Below are 18,581 nucleotides of genomic sequence, written 5' to 3'. Positions count from 1 at the left end.
ACTTTCCATAAGACATAACAGTAAGATTTTGACCAATCGCGTTGCTCAACTTGACCAGCTACGGACGGCCGTTTCATATTGGAAGTCGAAACGTTTAATTACGATGCCGGTCATGGGTACAACGGAGGAGGATGATACGTCATCTCTCGTGTACGTTAAAGGCCATGAAAAACGGCATTGACTGGCCGATATACTGGACAATGATACGAGAAACGATATCATTATGAAAACTTTGGATGCAGATTATGAGGATGTAGCTTCTTTAAATAAATTAGATGTTAAGAATACTATGCGTCGTGAAAATCATGTAAAAAATTGCGCTCTACAAAATGTATTTAAGATTTATAATTGGTGGTTGAAACATCATGATGATGATGATGATGATGATGATACATCGAATCCATACTTATAATAAATTGATGATACGATATACTTTTATCGTCTTTCTTATTCTCCCCATTCCTTCCTCATCCCTATCTATGTACGTATCGTTTTTCCATACGTGACACAGCTGCCACAGATTGTATTTCGCATAGACATAGTAAGTATAGACCGAGCATCCATTCTATAAGCGTTAAGCATACGAAAAGAAAGACAAAAGATGTAAGATGAGTTTCTTTCTCTTTTTAATGCCGAAGAAGTGGGGAGCACTTTTCCTCATCTCCTCGCCCCTCCATGACGAACCGGCGCGAGAAAATGTGGCCACGCGTCGTCTTCGTGCTATCGTCGTTGCGCTCTCTTTCGCGCGCGCTAATTGTAAGTCTCGCGGTATCGTTCTCTCTCGCACGTGTTGTTTTGCGCTATTGTTCTCTCTCGTACACGTTGTTCACAATATTATCGTTCTCTCTCCTCTTTTCATATACTCGTTGCTCACTTACTTTTGCGTCGTCCTTGTCTCACGTTAACGCCATCCTTGTCGCACACGTAGCACTATTCTTTTCCCACATATAGCGCTGTCCTTCTCACACCACTTCTTTCCGCGGATCCCCTTTCCCCGCGCGTGACGTCACCCATCGCGCGCCGCAATTCCTCCTTCCCTGCGCGTGACGTCACTTCCCCCGCACCGCAGTTCCCCTCGCGCCTTGCCCCCCCTGAGAGGACCTGAGTTAGAACCCGCCTTGTATCCTACTATTGAATTATGTGTTACAATTTCATATAAAGTACCCTTATAGGAAAATTGTGAAAACATTTTACAATAATGACACCATGACTTGATAAAAAATTTCTTCATTGCACTAACAAATGATTCACCATATTGTTATTTTGCTGAAATACTATTTAGAAATTAATTGCAAACAATTATTAATATTTTATAAAAGGTCAATATTTTTACATCTATTTTACATTTTTTTAAATATATCCATATAATTGCAAATCTCAAATTTCATGCTAGATTTTGTCATATAATTTTATATTTTCCTATTGGGGTAGTTGATTCTATGATATAAAAAACAATGAAAATTATATACATGCTAAAATATTATATATATCTTTATTATACAATTACTATATTGTTATAGCTTTGACAGTACATACAAAAATAATATTAATTGCAGTGCATTTAGATTTAAATATACATCATAGATCGATATAAAATAATAATTTAAAAATCAATTTTTCCAATATATTTATAATTATATTTTTAATATAAATATAACAATTATACATGTTGGATATTTGTCATTTTATCACTTTGAACAAAATCTATTATCCTAAAGTTCGGACATATCTAACAAAGCATTTAAATGTGTCGGCATCCAATTTGTACCATTGTGACATATAAACACGACATTATTATCGATATACGCTTGAATATTGCCCACTTTGTATACTTGCTTGCCTTCTTTATATCTGTTCGGAATTGGCATAAATAATATACCCCGCTCTTCACATTTCTTTTGCACAAGATCTTTGAAACCATGTGGAATTTGTGAGGCCGTTCGCATTGCCTCTGCGAGTCTCTGTGAAAAGTGAAATATACGTAATATTTAAGAATATTTAAGAATAACTCTAAGTAATTTAACATGTATGCTACTTACCTCCATCCTTGGCTGCGCGATTGATGTCATTTGCGACATTGCCGGTTGGGTTCTTTCCAGGCTTGTTAAATATGAAACATGTTCCATCGCACCAGGTTGATTTTGTGATCCACTGACAGCCCTATTCATCATATCCAATGCTTTCTTGAAATGCTCTGTAAATTATATTTACATGTCATAATATACTTCAATGAATATGTCATAATATACTTCAATGAGCAAAAATTATGAAAAACAAGAAGGATTTATCTGATATTATAATGAGCATACACAAAAAAGAATGTGATATAAAGAAAAAGGAACAATACTCGTTTATAAAACCTATATCTTATAAACTATTCTAATTTTATGAATATTCTAAAATATAGATTAGTTACATGTATTATTAAATTATAAAGCAATTATTTTCGATTTCAGAATTTATATAAATATCCGAAAACCAAAAAATGATATATGAAATATAAGTTCTGTAAATAAATGTCGATATACCTTTTATCACTGGTTCTGCCAATAACTTATCACTTAACATACTTTTCCAACCCATATACCAATTTGTAACTTGATCGTAATTCGGCGAATGATTGAGCCAAAGTGCCAAAACTTGCAACCACTTTGGAAAAAAGAATTTGTCAAGCAGTCCTGCCATAATGTGAACAGGAATCAATTCTTTCCACTCATACACCCAATTCCATGGATCTATATGTTGTTGATGTGGATTTATGACAAATTCGGATAATGCTATTTGCAATTTTGGTATAATATTTTTAACTAAAAACGCTTCCATATCTCCTTTAGCAAACACTTCTGCCCAAGGTTGCAGCATTAATCTAGCTGATCTATCTGATGGATGCCAACCTCCTAATGCAGATCCTAATTTTCTACGTATTATTGGATAAATTAAAGTATCCAAACGATTTCCTAATTTACATAAGGGATTATTATTTAGGGATTATTATTTATTTAGGATTATTATTTAGTGTAATTGTACATACAAATGTAAATCAGTATATACTTACGTAATAATGGCAACCAAGGATGAATCCATGTATGAATGGGTACAGTGTCTGTAAGAGGATTCCATTCTTCCACCTCCAATGTCAATTTTGGCAAAACTAATAAATCTAATATATTTTCTAAGATCCAGTTGGGCAATAATGGCATCCAATGTTCTATTAACTCAATCAAAGGATCTGGTTGCCTACACGTCCATTGCCTAATTTGTTTATAAAGAATATTAGAAAAGAGCACATGAAAAGAATTATTTTTGTTTGTATATTTAAATACAGAATTCAAGAGAAAGTTAAAAAAATTTAATGATATGTATTCACAAAGATGCCTCCAAGTTTGTTAATATTACCATATAATTAAAATTTGTTATAAGAATAACTCACTGTATGGCTCCTCTAATTGATGGCATCCATGCATTCCATACTAATTGATCATATGGATGCATAGTCTGTGTTTGGAGTGTAGTATTAGTAGTTCCATTCTCTAAAATACATTTCCACTGTTCAAATAATTTGATTGGTTGTTTTGATTGCAAGAGTGGATTCCAGCTGAGCAAACAATCTTTTATTTTTGGTGCCACAAAACTACTGGCCAATTCACCAAGTTCGTACATTTTGTACTCCTCATAATAATTGTCTTGCAAATTTTTAAAAGCTTCCGCAATTTCTTGCAGAGACAATTCATTTGTTTCATTCATTAATCTATCCACAATCACAAGCACATTCTCTAAGATATCAATTAATTGGCCATGTTGATCCACAATTTTCGATGAATTCTTCTTTTCTGCTTCTAAAGCAATCATTCTGTCATTTAAATGTCTCATTCTTCGATCATTTTGTATAATATCTTGCTCACACATATCCACGAGTAAATTTAAATTATGCTGCAATTCAGGTAGAGCAAAGTTCATCTTAGATTTCTTATCAGACATAGTTATGGTCTCATCAGGACATTGCTGACCACCTGCTATTGCATGATATCCACTAAGAATTCTTTGCTCTGGCCCTGTCATATCAATAACTTTAACTCTGCTTATATCATTAGACATTGGAAGCTTTCTATTGGGTTTCAACTTTCCATCTTCTAAAACTTGATCAACACTTCTATAACAGTATCTAACTTTTTTTTTATTACTATTATCGCCCTTTCGCCATTGAGATTTGGATTTGGATTCTTTTGTTTCTTCTTCGTCGTCATCTTTCTTTTTTTCTGGAATTTTTGGCACCTTTTCTGGACCATATGCACCAATAGCACCTCTTCCCTTTCTAAGATGTGCTTCCACTGGGGTGCTTATTCCTTGTAATTGTTTACCCAAACCTTTGCCAGGTTCAAACCCCATCTAAATAAAAAAAAATATATTTTTTATTACTATCTTATGTATTGTAGAAATTTGTATTAAATCATTTGACCTTTAATCAATGATTAATTTAATTTGATTAATTCCAATCATTATTAGATCATTAATTAAAAAATACCTGTAATAATAATTTAGCACCAATACCCTTTGTATGTACTTCCCAACTACCCATCCCACCTTTCATTATTAATGGATTTACTTGATTGCGTTTTCTACGCAAACCTGCAATATCACTGTCTAAATTCAAAGAAAAAGGTGAACATGATTTCGAATTATTTGGTCTTTCATCTTCTGAGCTAAATAAGAAATAAAATATAAATTTATCTTAATAAAGAAAAATATAAGAAAAATATTCACACACTAGAAAAGCTTAAGTATTTAATCTCACCTAGAATCAGTATGATGCTTTGTTTGAAATTCCTGTGTCTCTTCATCTTCCTTGTCATCATTATCTGTTTTATCTTTTGGTTTCCCTGCTTGTTGGATACCACCAGCAACAAAACTAACTGGTGCTGTATAATTTTTAGGACCTTTATTAAAAGTTTTGAAAGATGGTCTAGCAGATAATTCATCTTCATCGCTGTCATCTGCCCATATTCCTATGTTCGGAAAAGATTATTACTTCAAATTTTCTATGTATATATATATATATATATATATATATATATATATATATATATATGAAATTATTTATATATTTTATATACATACATACATATATATATATATATATATATATATATACATATATATACTGTTATTAAACTTTAATTCTCGATTTATTTTCTCCCCCTTTTAACAATATAATTTTAATATTTTTTCGATATATTATACCTAGCATTTGTTGCTTCTTCGAAAGCTTGCGTCGAGGACGATTTATGTTAAATTCGTTATCTAAATCATAATCGGTAATTTCAAAGCTTTCTACTTCGTCTTCAGACATCTTGTTTTATAATTTAATTATTTGATTATAAAATATTATTTTATTTTTCTATATAAATATAACTTCAAAAAATCCACACACTGTACAACCTTCCAACAGATTCGACTAGATCATATCAAAGAGAAACCCTGAGGGCCGCTTCGACCAAACTCCGATTATCTCAGGGTGCGTTCCCAATTACGCATGAAGCATGTAGACTGCATAGAAAATCACGCATTGGTAAGTTCCTTAGAAGATCCTTACATAGGTTACATTCCAAAACGCAAGTAACCGAGGAAAATTTTACTCGATGGCTGATTCTAACTAATCAGAAACGCTTAAAAGAGTTTCGGAACGGCTATTAAGTAAAATTTCCCTCGGAGAGTACGTTTTGGAACGTACCCATAGTAAAGGAAGGAGCATTTGTCCGAAAAAGTGAAGCTAGGGGCTCTATTCTTGAAATCGTGCGAAAAATTATCGTATGCGAAAGTGACGCTGCGCAATCTTTGATTGGTGTATATTCTTAGATCTAAAAATATACACCAATCAAAGATCGCGTAGCGTCACTTTCTCATACGATAATTTTTCGCACGATTTCAAGAATAGGGCCCCAGAATCGAACAATCTATCAGTGCGTTCGAAAATATGTTTGGTCGGTGTTGGGAAAAAAGATAAAGTTGGCAGTATTGAAAACTTCCAATGCTGCGTTTTCCCACTGGGATCATTAGGATTGTATTGTACCGTATGTACAATATATGAAAGTGTTGCAATTACATTAATTATTATTATGGAACAATATTTTTTACTCGAAAACATCATTTTTGAATCTTCGAGTAGTTCTTCTTCGGATAGTGATGATAATAATGAAGAATTACAAAATATTTTATTCGAAAATAGAGGTAATAACAATAGAGGTGAAAAGAAAATAGTACCAAAAATAACAGATTATTTGGAAAATGTTGTTACCAGATATACAAATATTGAATTTAAATCACATTTTAGGTAAATCATGTCACCTGGGAGTTTTCAATACTACCAACTTTATCTATTTTCCCAACACCAACTAAACATATTTTCGAACGCACTAATAGACGTCACAAATGACATCACGCAGTGGCGCTAAATTCAAATGCTCAATTAATAACTTTTTCAGTCGTATCTACAATTCAGTAACAAAATAATAAATATTAGATATTTTAATAAACAATTTCAAAAAGTAATGTTTATACATATATTTTTACGTTAACTATTTATTTGTTCTTAAATCTTGTTTAATTATTTTATCATTTTATTATTTACAAATTATAAAGTATTAGTCAAAAACATATATACAAAAATTGTTTATAAAATAATAAATTTGTGACTTATTGAACAGAATGTTGGTTTACAGTTTTCCTAGAATGATCTTGAATCTGAAAAAATAAATAATAATACATAAATAAAAGAAATATGGAAGTAAAATATTTCTTTATTGTCCTTTATGAATTATTAATTTAGTATAGAAATTACAAATATTTTCTGATTTTTTCTTCATATTCTTACACATAAAATAATCTTAAATAATATTAAAATATTTTTTAACAATATTTTGTATTAAATTACTCGCATGTGTTTCTAACTTTTCCTCAGAATGATTCCATAATCTAATAAAAATATTTTTATTTATAAAGTTTATAATTTTATCTTCTAGACTAGCTTTATATTCCTGTTCCATTTTATTGTTAATCATTTCCTGATTTTTTATATCTTTTAACAAAGTTCTTTTCTTTTCTTCTGTCGTCTATTTTGTTGCATCAAAATTTTTATGCGTTTTGATTGAAGCATTCTTATATTACGTTCTTTCAAAAGTTGCCTTTTTAAATTTATTTTTCTTGATGTATCATATATTGATAAACTGTCAAAGAAAGAACTGTTGAAGATGTTGATTGTAGTGGTCGTAAATTTTTCTATTTCTTGCTGGCCCTCTGATTCCGTTGAAACCATTTTAAAATTTATACTTGAAATTTCAGTAACCTAAAAATTAAAAATTAATAATAATATTAAAAAATAAATATATTAAAATAAAAATATTTTAAAAAATAAAAATTAAATAAATTTTAAATCTTTAATTAGAATAATATACTTCTGTTCTTGAGTCACGTACTTCTGTAGATTTTAGGTATAACAGAATTGAAGGTAACGGGATTAAAGTCTCTTATCTTTGCAAAAATTAAAATTTAATAGTACTTACATAAAAACTTACATAATACATGATAGAAATACATACAAAAAATATGTAAAAATATGTACAAATATATCGTAAAAACTTACATATTTTAATCTCTCAATATGTACTCGTATAGATGGGATCGCTCTGTTGATTTCAATATAGCTTCTTTTGCAGATTTAAAAAAACAATCTTTATTAAAATGTTGAGAACAAATTCAACAGGATTTTGAAGGTTTCCAATTTAATTTATTCACAAATTGTATTCAAACTTCTCGTTGTGATACGTTTTTAGGAAACCTTTTGCAAACAAAGTTTATTCAAATTAATTATAGCTGCTTTATAGCTGCTTGACGTTCTGAAATACGTATCAAAACATGATATTATCCAGTTTTGTCAAAAGATATCTGTACTATACACATGAAAAAAGTACATACTTGCGTCCAACAATATGATCTGCTAAGAACATGCAATCTTCATACAAAGGCCATGAAGGTACATATGGTGCCACCGCTCCTTGGCCTGATTTTCCTTTTAACGAAGATAATACTTTTCGCCTCTCTCTGCCAAAACGTTGGCGAATATTATAAAATAACTTGGAAGCATCTGGTCCTGGAATTCAATAAATATCAACTGACTGGCAGGGCAACCTAACCTAACCTCATTATGTCAGAAAAGTATATTAAAATATGTTAAGATATAATAAAATAATTTATCCTAGCTTACCTGACAGGGGCTTTGAGAGACTAGATCCCACTCTCTGCCACGCTAAATCTTTGTTGTATCCTTTTCCACAATATTCTTTTACAGTTTTGGCGAACAGAGGCGGGTTATTTTTTACTAATTGAATTAACTCACGCTGATCCAACAGCTCAACGTCCGACGGATTTTCATCAACAAAATAATATTCAACACAAGTTGCTTCACCTTCTTCGTTCGACATCGCAAATAATTATAATTAACATTAATGACAATATGCACAAACTCCACACACTTCACGGACGCAGCATTCTTTTGTGACTGCGCATGCCCGTTCGTCGTAAAACGTACGTCGTACGCCGTAGGAAATGGATTTGGTTTATTTCGCTACAACTACTGCTAAGTCCTCTACGACCTACTGCTACTGCGCTAAAACCTCCATTGTAGAATGACCTTAACACGTTGTCTACAATGGCAGTAGGATTAATGGATTAAAGTTGTAACTTAAGGAATTGACCAATTACAGTCAAGCATTAAGAGAATACTCAACTGTGATTGGTCAATTTCTTAAGTTACAGCTTTAATCCATTAATCTTACTGCCATTGTAGACGATGCTTTAATATAACTTATATGTTATATAACAGTTATAATATTGAGTGGGAAATTGCAACTAATACTTATACATATAACTGTTACTTGATGTTTGCTGGGTATTTTATATTACTTACAAATGATAAGACACAGGAAGATTATTATGATCAATACATTTAGAATATCCGCAAACGCAGCAATAAACCATTTTTTTTTATTTAATGAATTATTTGCTTATTAAAATTACTTATATATTGAATAGTTTTAATATTAATATATTATTTTATCTCAATATATTTTATTATTTTATTTTATTTATATTTATTATTTATTTATATTTACTATTATTAGTATTTATTTATGTTTATATTTATTATTATTGATTTATATTTATTTTTATTTATATTTATTATTTATTTTTTTATTTTATTTGTATTTATTATTTTATTTTATTTTTATTTATTTTTTTTACTATTTTATCATTTTCAAATCGTATTAGTGCATAGAATCTAACCTTTACTCCAGCTTCACGGATAATGCCGTTACAATATTCTCCGAATTTACAATGAGAAAGTGAACAGTCAGTGATTGAGGAATTGGGAGTAGGCGCCGAAGGAATCTTCAATTAGAATTGATGAGCTCCTTTTCAAATTTAAAGTAGCACATACTCTAATAATTTTTGAGAAAATATAAAAAAATATAATGATGGAAGCTCAACAATAACATGCTGAAATGAGATCGGCACTACTATATGAAAAACCTCATTGATTTTTGAGATTTCAAGTTGCCCGTTCTCAGCCTCTAATTGCTCGGACAGCAAACAGTTCTAGGAGGTTGTGAGATACATCGGCAGGAAGAAAATGCCACAGTTTGGAGTGATACTGACGTGGATCAAAAAACGGCCTTATTGACACCCCTCCTTTGAGTTACAAAAAATGTTTTACAAAATGACGAATGCTGAATATAAACTTTGAGGAATAGAAAACAAATTTTTTTAAACTGCTGCATTGCTCAGGAATCGGCTCCTTGGTACAAAAATGTTTTTAAGCTTATTTATTTCTTAACAAATCCATATTTTAATAAATTTTCTACAATCTTTTTTAATAAAGTTATAGCGTTTTGAAGAAAATGTTATAAAATGAAACTTTCCTTGTAAAATCTGCAATACAAAAACAAATTATCATGGGAAACTTTTTCAAAAAAGAAATTAAAGTGTAATTCAATCCAAAATGCTCCACACAGAGATAGACGGTCAGATTTAAATTTTTCCTCAAAACAATATAACTTTATCAAAAGAGATCGTAGAAAATTGATTAAAATATAAATTTATTAGGAAATAAATAAGCTTTTTTAAAAGTTCATACATTTTTGCACCAGGAAACAAAAATTTTTGTAAAATTTTTGTACTAGTTAAAAAAAAAATTTGTTTCTCACTTCACAAAGTCTATCTTCAATGTCCTTTTAAATGTCATTTTAAAGTATTTTTTGTAACTCAAATTTGTGTTTTTGCTTTTTGAAAGAAATGTTCAAGCTTTAATTTGAGTTTTGTTTCATCTTTATTCGATGATTTTTTGCTTATTTATTGTTATTGAAAGATGTTAAAAAATAGTGCTAAAATTTAGGGATCCGTATTCTTTATGTGTGAATGTAGATATGTGGATGATATATATACATCTACTAGTTATCATCTAGTTATATAGAGGATGGACCTCATATAGACATTTAGATATTTATTAGATATCTATTAAATAAATTTTTCCGTACAGGTTTTATTATATATTAATTATATAATATTGTTACATATAATACAATTAAAGAATACTGAAATTAAATCAACCAATTCTTTGAAAATGCCTAATTTAATCGACTTGCGCTTTGTCGAAAGGCGACTTTTAATATTCTGAAAATGGTCGACTTTATGTCGATTCATAGTCGATAATTAAAGCCGACAATAAACCGTAGAAATAGTTAACTAAACATCGACTTAAAAAAACGATTTCAAGTTGACTAAAAAATGTCGACTATTAGTCGGCAAATAATTTTTCGTGCTGTGCGGGCATTTTACAATACATGAATAAAGTAAATGTTTTTTAATGAATAAAAAAAGGACTTAGCCAATTATTTTAACATTTTTAAAATATCCTTGAAAATGATTTTCAAACATTTTTCAAATATTTTTTTATTATTTAAAATATATAAGTATGGTTGAGGCACTCATATCTCATATTTCTTATAACTTTTTCAAGCGGTTCCTAGATAGCTGCATATGTATATTCCAACTATTCCACACTCGTATGCTAGTTATTTTCATAGAAGCAATGTTCTATTATATGGTTCTGAAAGCTACATGAAATGCAAACGGCATCAATTCTCTATGCTCCAATCATACAGTATAGTAATCTCAACTATGCATGACTAAATGAAATGTGGATGTGACAATCACACATATAGCTGTACCAAATATTACAAATTTTTATGGTTACATCTAATCATAATTATGCATTTGGTAGCCATATAGTTTTCTCCGTACTATTCCTTGTCTATCATTTAAAAATAAATGTGTAATTTAAGATTTAACAAAATTAAAATTGAAATTGACAAGTAATTTTTAAATGGCTTTTATGTAATATTATCGCGATTAGTTTTATCACATTACACGCACACATATACATATCAGCATTCGAAGAAATCGAATCATTATCTTTATTTGCGACTTTTTATTTATTTCTACAGTTTTCAATTTAGAAGTATTTATCCTATTATATCATTTTACAATAATTGTAAATGTTGTGTGATATTAAGGAACGGATGTTTAAAAATTCCTTACGAAAAAGGATATTTAAAAAATTATTTATCAAAACAGTCTTTTGGAGAATTTCTCTAATTAAATAATACATTTCAACTTAATTCATTATATTCAACACTTGTCATACAGTATTACATATACTCGCGATGAATTCTGACTTATTAAAATAAACAAATATGAATTGCTAAACGATACGATAAATTATCATATTTAGCTAAAGGTATTTAAACTGGTTTCTTTATCGATGATTCTGCGTCGTGAGTTTTATTCAGTGATGAGAGAAAAATGTATTTTGTAAGCGCTTATACTTTTATAAACTATTTTTTTAAATTTTACTTTATTTTAATATTACAATAATGTAAAATAATATTTATTCTAATTTTTTTAATTGACCATAAAACGATTCAACATCTGAAATTTATTTTAATGTATAATTAATTAATTTTTTATTATATTAATAACTTAAATTATATATATAATTAAAATTATAGATATATATATATATATATATATATAATTTAATTGCATAATTAAAAAATAAATTATAAATAATAAAAAACAATAAGTTATATAAATAATGATTAATGTTTGTATAATATTATTTGTACACAGTTGACATTTTACGCTCATTTTAAAAGCAAAATTTCCGATCATTATATAGCGCACAATTTACGTCATTATTTATTTACATTGATCTACATATCAAAGATCAACGTTTTTCGTTTTGGAGCAAGCAGGCAATTCAGTGTCTGACGGTGACGCATAGTTATTATTCCGATGACGTAGACTATTCGAAACTTCATACGCCGATTGCTTATTATAAAGAAACAATGACAAGTATATCGAGAATGTACAATCTCATTCTCTTTTGTACAATGGTACAATAACATAAAAAATCTATAGATAACATAGATATGAGAATGAATTTCTCATTCAAATATTATTCATAACCGAAGCTATTACATAATTACGAGGAGAAAAAAAATATTTACATTCTTTTAGCATCATTCATAACACATTCCTAACACAACAATTTTATGCAAATCTATAATATAATTAATTCAATGATTTATTATTACGAGTAAACTGCATTTATAATTCATAATTAATTAAAATTAAACTATATATACAATATTTAATCTTTTTAATAATTTCAATAATAACTTTTGATTGATATGATGGATTTAATTTTTATCCTCTAAATATTCAGAAATATTTATTTAATCATACTAAAAAAATTATGTATACCCATTTATTTTGTAAAAAAGTTGTTCAAAAAGAATAATGTATTTGCTTATGTGCTTTATTTAATAATGAATTGGAAACGATGCTCTCTCTATAAAAAGAGTACTTTGCAGTATTATTCTTCTTTTTTGTAATATTATTTTAGAAAAAATGCGAAGTGTATTTTTTCTTACTCATCAATATAAATATATTCGTCATCGTATAAATATATTCTTTTGGAAGAATATCTATTATGTTTTCATGTAATAATTTTATCATGAGTCTCTTAGGTTTTGATATTTTTATTAATCTCTTAGGTTTTGATCTTTCTATAAATCTCAGAATAATAAATATATCTTGATTTGATTACTGAGAAAACGCGAATCAAAATGAATTTCATATAATTAAAGTAAAAAATAAAAATAAAATTATGCAGTTTTAAAACTACTACATTCTCTCACTGGAGATCATAGTAAATTTTATCTTAAAATATTTTTTCTGGCAACTTACGTTTTTCACAAGAAATGATCTGAAAGTTCAAATTAATCTCGTCATAATCAAATAATTTTGTCATTCATACAATTTTAATAACGATGACAATAAAACTTCATTAAAAGTGAGATTCCGTTTTATCATGTTAGTGGGAATTACGATTGCTTATCCGCTGGAATTTATCACGCCTGATGATTCTAAACGGGTTGGGAAAAACCCAATTTGACAGCGTTTCTATAAACCCGTATAATATTAACAGTCTTTAATCTCTACCTATTTAGCATAGTCAGTCTTGACATAATCAAGAAAAGAAGAAGATATTTCACTCCAACTGCATTTTACGAGAATAGAAAATTGTAAAAACACTCGAGCGATTGTGGATATGCAAGCATAAAGATCATATAAGAAAAGAACACGTAGACTTGTCTTCCAATCACTTCAAAAGATATTTTACCGATATTTAAAATAATTCAAAATATAGTAAAGATACGTTTCCTTTTTATTAATTAAAATATATTTAATGACAATATAAATTTTATATCATAATCGAATATGAAGAACATGTTATCCACAGACATAAAGTCCAGTTTTCTTCTTTTCAAGATCACTGCAATGTTGTTCTAATAAAGTTATTTTAGATTTTCTATCAAAAGGGGAACCTAATATGTGTGTATGCATGTGTGTGTGTGTGTGTGTGTGTGTGTGTGTGTGTGTGTAAAAGCGATAAAAAAGTGTGCATAGAGAAAAAAGTGTGTATAAAGAAAAAAATACATTTCAATCACATCAAAAGAATCACTTCAAAGGAATTATTTTCGATCTTTTAGTAAAATATCGAAACACATTAAATTATTAATAGAATTATGTAAAGAATTATGTACCAAATAAATTTTTGCTGTGATTATTTTAAGTTTCCAGAATAATAACATTATTATCAGGACTCACTTAGAAAAGTAAACTCTTAAAAATGCTCTATCAAATTGATACAAGATAATTTGGCACATTCTCTCTCTCTTTCTTTAGACCTTTCATATTTATATATTTATAATATGTATTATGTTTCTATTATATTATATATTTCTATTATATATATATATATATATATATATATATATATATATATATTCTCTTTCTCTCTCTCACACACACACACACACACACATATAATTAAATGAAATTTTTAATACATAAAAAAATAAGAAAGCTTATTTAAAATGTTGTAATCTAATAATATATTTCTTATGATGCTTTATCAAAATTGAACTTTTCGAATTTAAGATTATTATGGAGATATGAGCTTATTAATTTTATTTAGATTTGTAGTGTGTCAACGGCAGAATTAGAATTCCGGCCAAACTGATTTTGTATATACATTGGCTACAATATTTATTAATACTTAATTGTTACAATATTTAGTATAAACGGTGACATTCTTTTAAAATAAAGAAAATAGAAGCGTATTATCACAAGATGAGAAAAACAAATTCTGTTTTTTAAACTCGACAAAAAATGTTGCTTATATAATGAGAAAATATCATGCAAAGATGAAGATATAGAATACCACAGGAAAAACGAGTTCTGGGAAAATCTCTGGAAAATGTATTAATCTTTATTTGTATTAGTTTCTTATTTACATCATCAAGTGTCTATATTTTGTTACGTCGTAATTATAATTATTTTATCCGAATGTTTGATAGAAATTATAAATAAATCTAATTGCGACAGCTGTTATGTAAATAAATGTTTTGCAATTGAAAAAGTTTGGGAAAAATAGTGAAAATCATAGAATCAATAAGAATATTATTTATTGGATAACCTGACTGCAAATAAAATAATTTATATGTAAAAAAATCAACTGAAAAAGACATAATTCTTAAAATTATATCGCTATTCATTAATCGCTATTCAAAAACATAATTCTTAAATTTATATTTATTTATTTATATTTATATTTATATGTAAAAAAATCAACTAAAAAGGACATAATTCTTAAAATTATATCGTTATTTATTAATCGCTATTCAAAAATATAATTCTTAAATTTATATCGTTTTCCTTGATAAAGAAAAGAATTTTCTAATGTAGATGTAAGAAATTTATTGGCTACATATTATAATTATTTGTTATCTATATTTTTGTTATCAATATCATTTTATATAAATTATCATTTTATATAAATTATCATTTTATATAAATTTCATTAAATTAATAAAAAAGAAGATGTTATTATATAAATATGTTATTATATAAATTGCGGAGCACATCATTGATTTTTAAAAATTTACTCTCTTATTTTTTAAATATTAACGAGGCACGAATCAATGAGAAGCGCATAATATTGAAAACAGTTATATTTGGAAAAAACCGATAATTTCTAAAGGTCTCCATCAGGTTACGGCATCATTTTAGATAACACTTTTTAATTGATATTTCTCATCAAACGATCGTTTCTAAGTTGCAGATTTTTATGAGTATCATTATTTCCTAAAGCTTATAATGTACAAAAATTTGTATTTCTTTTTCTTTCGGAGGATGATTATCAGTGGATTCACAACAACAAACGTAGATTAATTCAATCGAAGAGATATTTATCGCTTTAATTAAAAGCCTCAATTATATAATTTCTTTTTAAAACCACAATGAAACGCTGCGATAAATATAAGTGCAGACGTAATATATTGGCGAAACTGAAAAAGCATGAAATTCCTTGCTAATTTTGCAGCTTCACATTTGTCCATTATACGTATAATTATGTAATTTTTAATATAATGCTCGTTGTATATAATGTATATGTAATACATATATTTAGAAATTCACACACACATGCGCGCGCGCGCGTGTGTGTGTGTATGTAGATTTTCGAAAATCATAATGTCAATGTTTCGAGTATATGTCTGAGAAATGGCATTATTGTTCATACTGATTATTATTAAATTAACAATTAGTAGAAAAATGACATATCCTATGCAAAGATAAATTAAACTTTTTTTATAAAAAAACTTATAATTGCAAAACATATCGATGCTATTTTTTAACATACATTTTAATATTTTATACCTCTTTATAAATCTTTAAAAATCTTACAATATAACAGCAAAAGGAAAGCTAAAACATTTATGATAACTTGACAATATAATCTGTTATTAATATTTATCAACAATAACTTACTATTTGAAAATTAGTGAAATAAGATATAATGTATAATAATAAAATGTGTAAACTAAAATAAAAATCTAATTTTTTAATTGCAAACATGTATGTTCTCTTGAGTATGAGTGTTTACTATTTCTTTAATAATATTTCATAAATTGTCATTACTTTTTACATTTAAGATTGTGTAAATCTTTATATAATATTTTCTTTTAGTTGCTGCGATAATAGCAATTAATAATACGTAAAATGTATTGTTAATATTATTATTATTAATATAAGAAATGATTTTTTTTTATATAATTAATTTCATATAAATAATATTTAACATAAAAAATTTTAAATTATTTATAAATAATATATAGAGATAATTTAGTAGTTATTTAAAAATATCAGATTACATTAGATTATATTTATATATTTTTATATATTTATATTTATATATGTTATTTACATATATATATATATATATATATATATATATATATATATATAATATAATATATAAGAAAATGTTGCCAAATTTAATTTGATATGAAACTAATTTTTGTTATATAATATGCTATATAATAAAAATTCTTTAGCATATCATATAATAAAAATTAGGTTCATATCAAATTAAATTTGGCAAAATTCTCTTATTTTCGAATTTATATGTATAAATAGAATAAGTTTACAAAAGCGATTTATGATATAAATCATTGACAAATTGTTTCTAATTAAAAAAATTCAAATTGTTTCTAATTTAAAAAATTCAAATTGTTTCTAAATTGGCAAGTTTTTTCTAACAAAATTTGGTTTACCCCAGACGCACTTTCGAAAAATGCTTTCTTATTTGATATCGAGATTTATTACTTCGGAAGGATTTTTATATCGCGAATTCGACGGGAAGTTACAGCCGAGTTTCCCAACAGTCGCATGACTCGTCGACTTCGTAGTGGGGATCACGTGTGACTGAGGGATTTATATAGCAGAAGAAATGCTTGCCACGCCAGCATTTCAAGTTCGAGTGATGAAACCGTATGATCGTTAAAGTTTCTGATTTCAAGTTAGATATATCACTGGTGAAGCTGTCCTGTATTTATCAAGTTTATTAGATTCTTCAATACATTCGACAATCATGGTAAATAGACTTTTTTAATATCTTATATTCTATAATGATTATCAAGAGCTTAAAAAGTGCCTTAATTTTCGAGTCGTCAAAAATCCTTTGCGTATACTTCTTTTGTACCTAAAAGAAACCTATTTACAAAATTTGACTCAAATCGGAGCATGATCGTTTTCAGAAAAATAGCCTATTAATTGAATAATTTTAACAAATTTAGATAATATTTTAGTAAAAATTTTTATAAACAGATATTTTTAATAGAGATTTATTTTAAAAATTAAAAATGTTGATTTGACATTTCTAAAACTAATTTTTAAAAATTGATTGTTTCATTATACATACATACATTTATATATTTCAATCCAATATTTATTATAATATTTGACTGATCTATATTACATTATATTATATTAAATATAAATATAGATATTTCTATTTAAAGAAAAATTTCAACAATTTCAGATATTTTAATTCAGATATTCATTAAGAAAGAATTAATTTTTTTCCTTTATTAATATAAATTTTATATATTAATTAAGATTATTAACAGTTATCATCATAATTATGTGATAACATTAATTCTACTGTAATATTTTTAGATTCACTAATTTATATTGATTTTATAATTTTTTGTGTAAATTTTACATTTAATATTATATTTTTTAAATGATAATTTTGAAATATTCATGATTCTTTTCCTTTATTCTCTTAAATTGTTCTTTGTTGTAGCTGAAACACGTCGTACTTCTTAGCATCGTATTTTGCTCGGTACAATCACAACGACCGTGGCATGCTGGTAGTAGTAGCAATCGTTTACCTCAGGTTCTGCCTCAGTATCTTGATGAGCGAATAGCAGCGGAACAACAAACGGTCCAGACGAGCCCAGTGAATCAAGTAAGTCCCGCAAATCAAGCGATTCCAGTGAATCCAGCGGGTACAGCGAGTCAAGCAGGTCAAGGAACTCAGGCTGGTGTTCTTGGAA

General features: G+C 27.6%; 3 protein-coding genes across 5 annotated transcripts in view; 1 reads left to right on the top strand and 2 right to left on the bottom strand.

Moving 5' to 3' along the window:
* Nucleotides 1–1,649: 1,649 nt before the first annotated feature.
* Nucleotides 1,650–5,481, bottom strand: LOC105250572 (tuftelin-interacting protein 11). Of its 2 annotated transcripts, none has more exons than XM_025414512.1 (8): nt 5,239–5,347; nt 4,793–5,003; nt 4,523–4,700; nt 3,431–4,386; nt 3,056–3,252; nt 2,529–2,957; nt 2,040–2,194; nt 1,650–1,961 (listed from the first exon to the last, which is right to left on the bottom strand). In XM_025414512.1, exons 1-8 carry the CDS (start codon nt 5,345–5,347, stop codon nt 1,713–1,715), a joined length of 2,484 nt encoding a protein of 827 aa, XP_025270297.1. In that variant the 3' UTR covers nt 1,650–1,712. The 2 variants fall into 2 exon arrangements, with proteins under 2 accessions (XP_025270297.1, XP_025270298.1); XM_025414513.1 differs by having other exon boundaries at nt 1,651–1,961; nt 4,523–4,641; nt 5,239–5,481.
* A 1,440-nt stretch (nt 5,482–6,921) lies between these two features.
* On the bottom strand, nt 6,922–8,679 carry LOC105250571. Of its 2 annotated transcripts, none has more exons than XM_011256734.3 (4): nt 8,258–8,679; nt 7,969–8,143; nt 7,637–7,889; nt 6,922–7,339 (listed from the first exon to the last, which is right to left on the bottom strand). In XM_011256734.3, exons 1-3 carry the CDS (start codon nt 8,472–8,474, stop codon nt 7,823–7,825), a joined length of 459 nt encoding a protein of 152 aa, XP_011255036.1. In that variant the 5' UTR covers nt 8,475–8,679; the 3' UTR covers nt 6,922–7,339; nt 7,637–7,822. The 2 variants fall into 2 exon arrangements, with proteins under 2 accessions (XP_011255036.1, XP_019882892.1); XM_020027333.2 differs by lacking the exon at nt 6,922–7,339 and adding an exon at nt 7,478–7,524.
* Nucleotides 8,680–17,422: 8,743 nt separating this feature from the next.
* The window catches only part of LOC105250570 (hypothetical protein), a 1,666-nt gene continuing 507 nt past the window's right edge, over nt 17,423–18,581 (top strand). Inside the window, exons 1-2 of the mRNA XM_011256733.3 lie at nt 17,423–17,614; nt 18,329–18,581. The exon at nt 18,329–18,581 is cut by the window's right edge and continues 507 nt beyond it. Of these exons, the coding sequence (XP_011255035.1) occupies nt 17,612–17,614; nt 18,329–18,581 (256 nt within the window). The 5' untranslated portion in view covers nt 17,423–17,611. The remainder of the gene's footprint in view (nt 17,615–18,328) is intronic.

This window comes from Camponotus floridanus, unplaced genomic scaffold (genome assembly GCF_003227725.1).
Source record: "Camponotus floridanus strain SB8 unplaced genomic scaffold, Cflo_v7.5 scaffold82, whole genome shotgun sequence".
In the NCBI taxonomy this organism is placed as follows: domain Eukaryota; kingdom Metazoa; phylum Arthropoda; class Insecta; order Hymenoptera; family Formicidae; genus Camponotus; species Camponotus floridanus.
The sequence above is the reverse complement of the archived record's forward strand: the minus strand, read 5'-3'. Positions and strand labels throughout refer to the sequence as shown.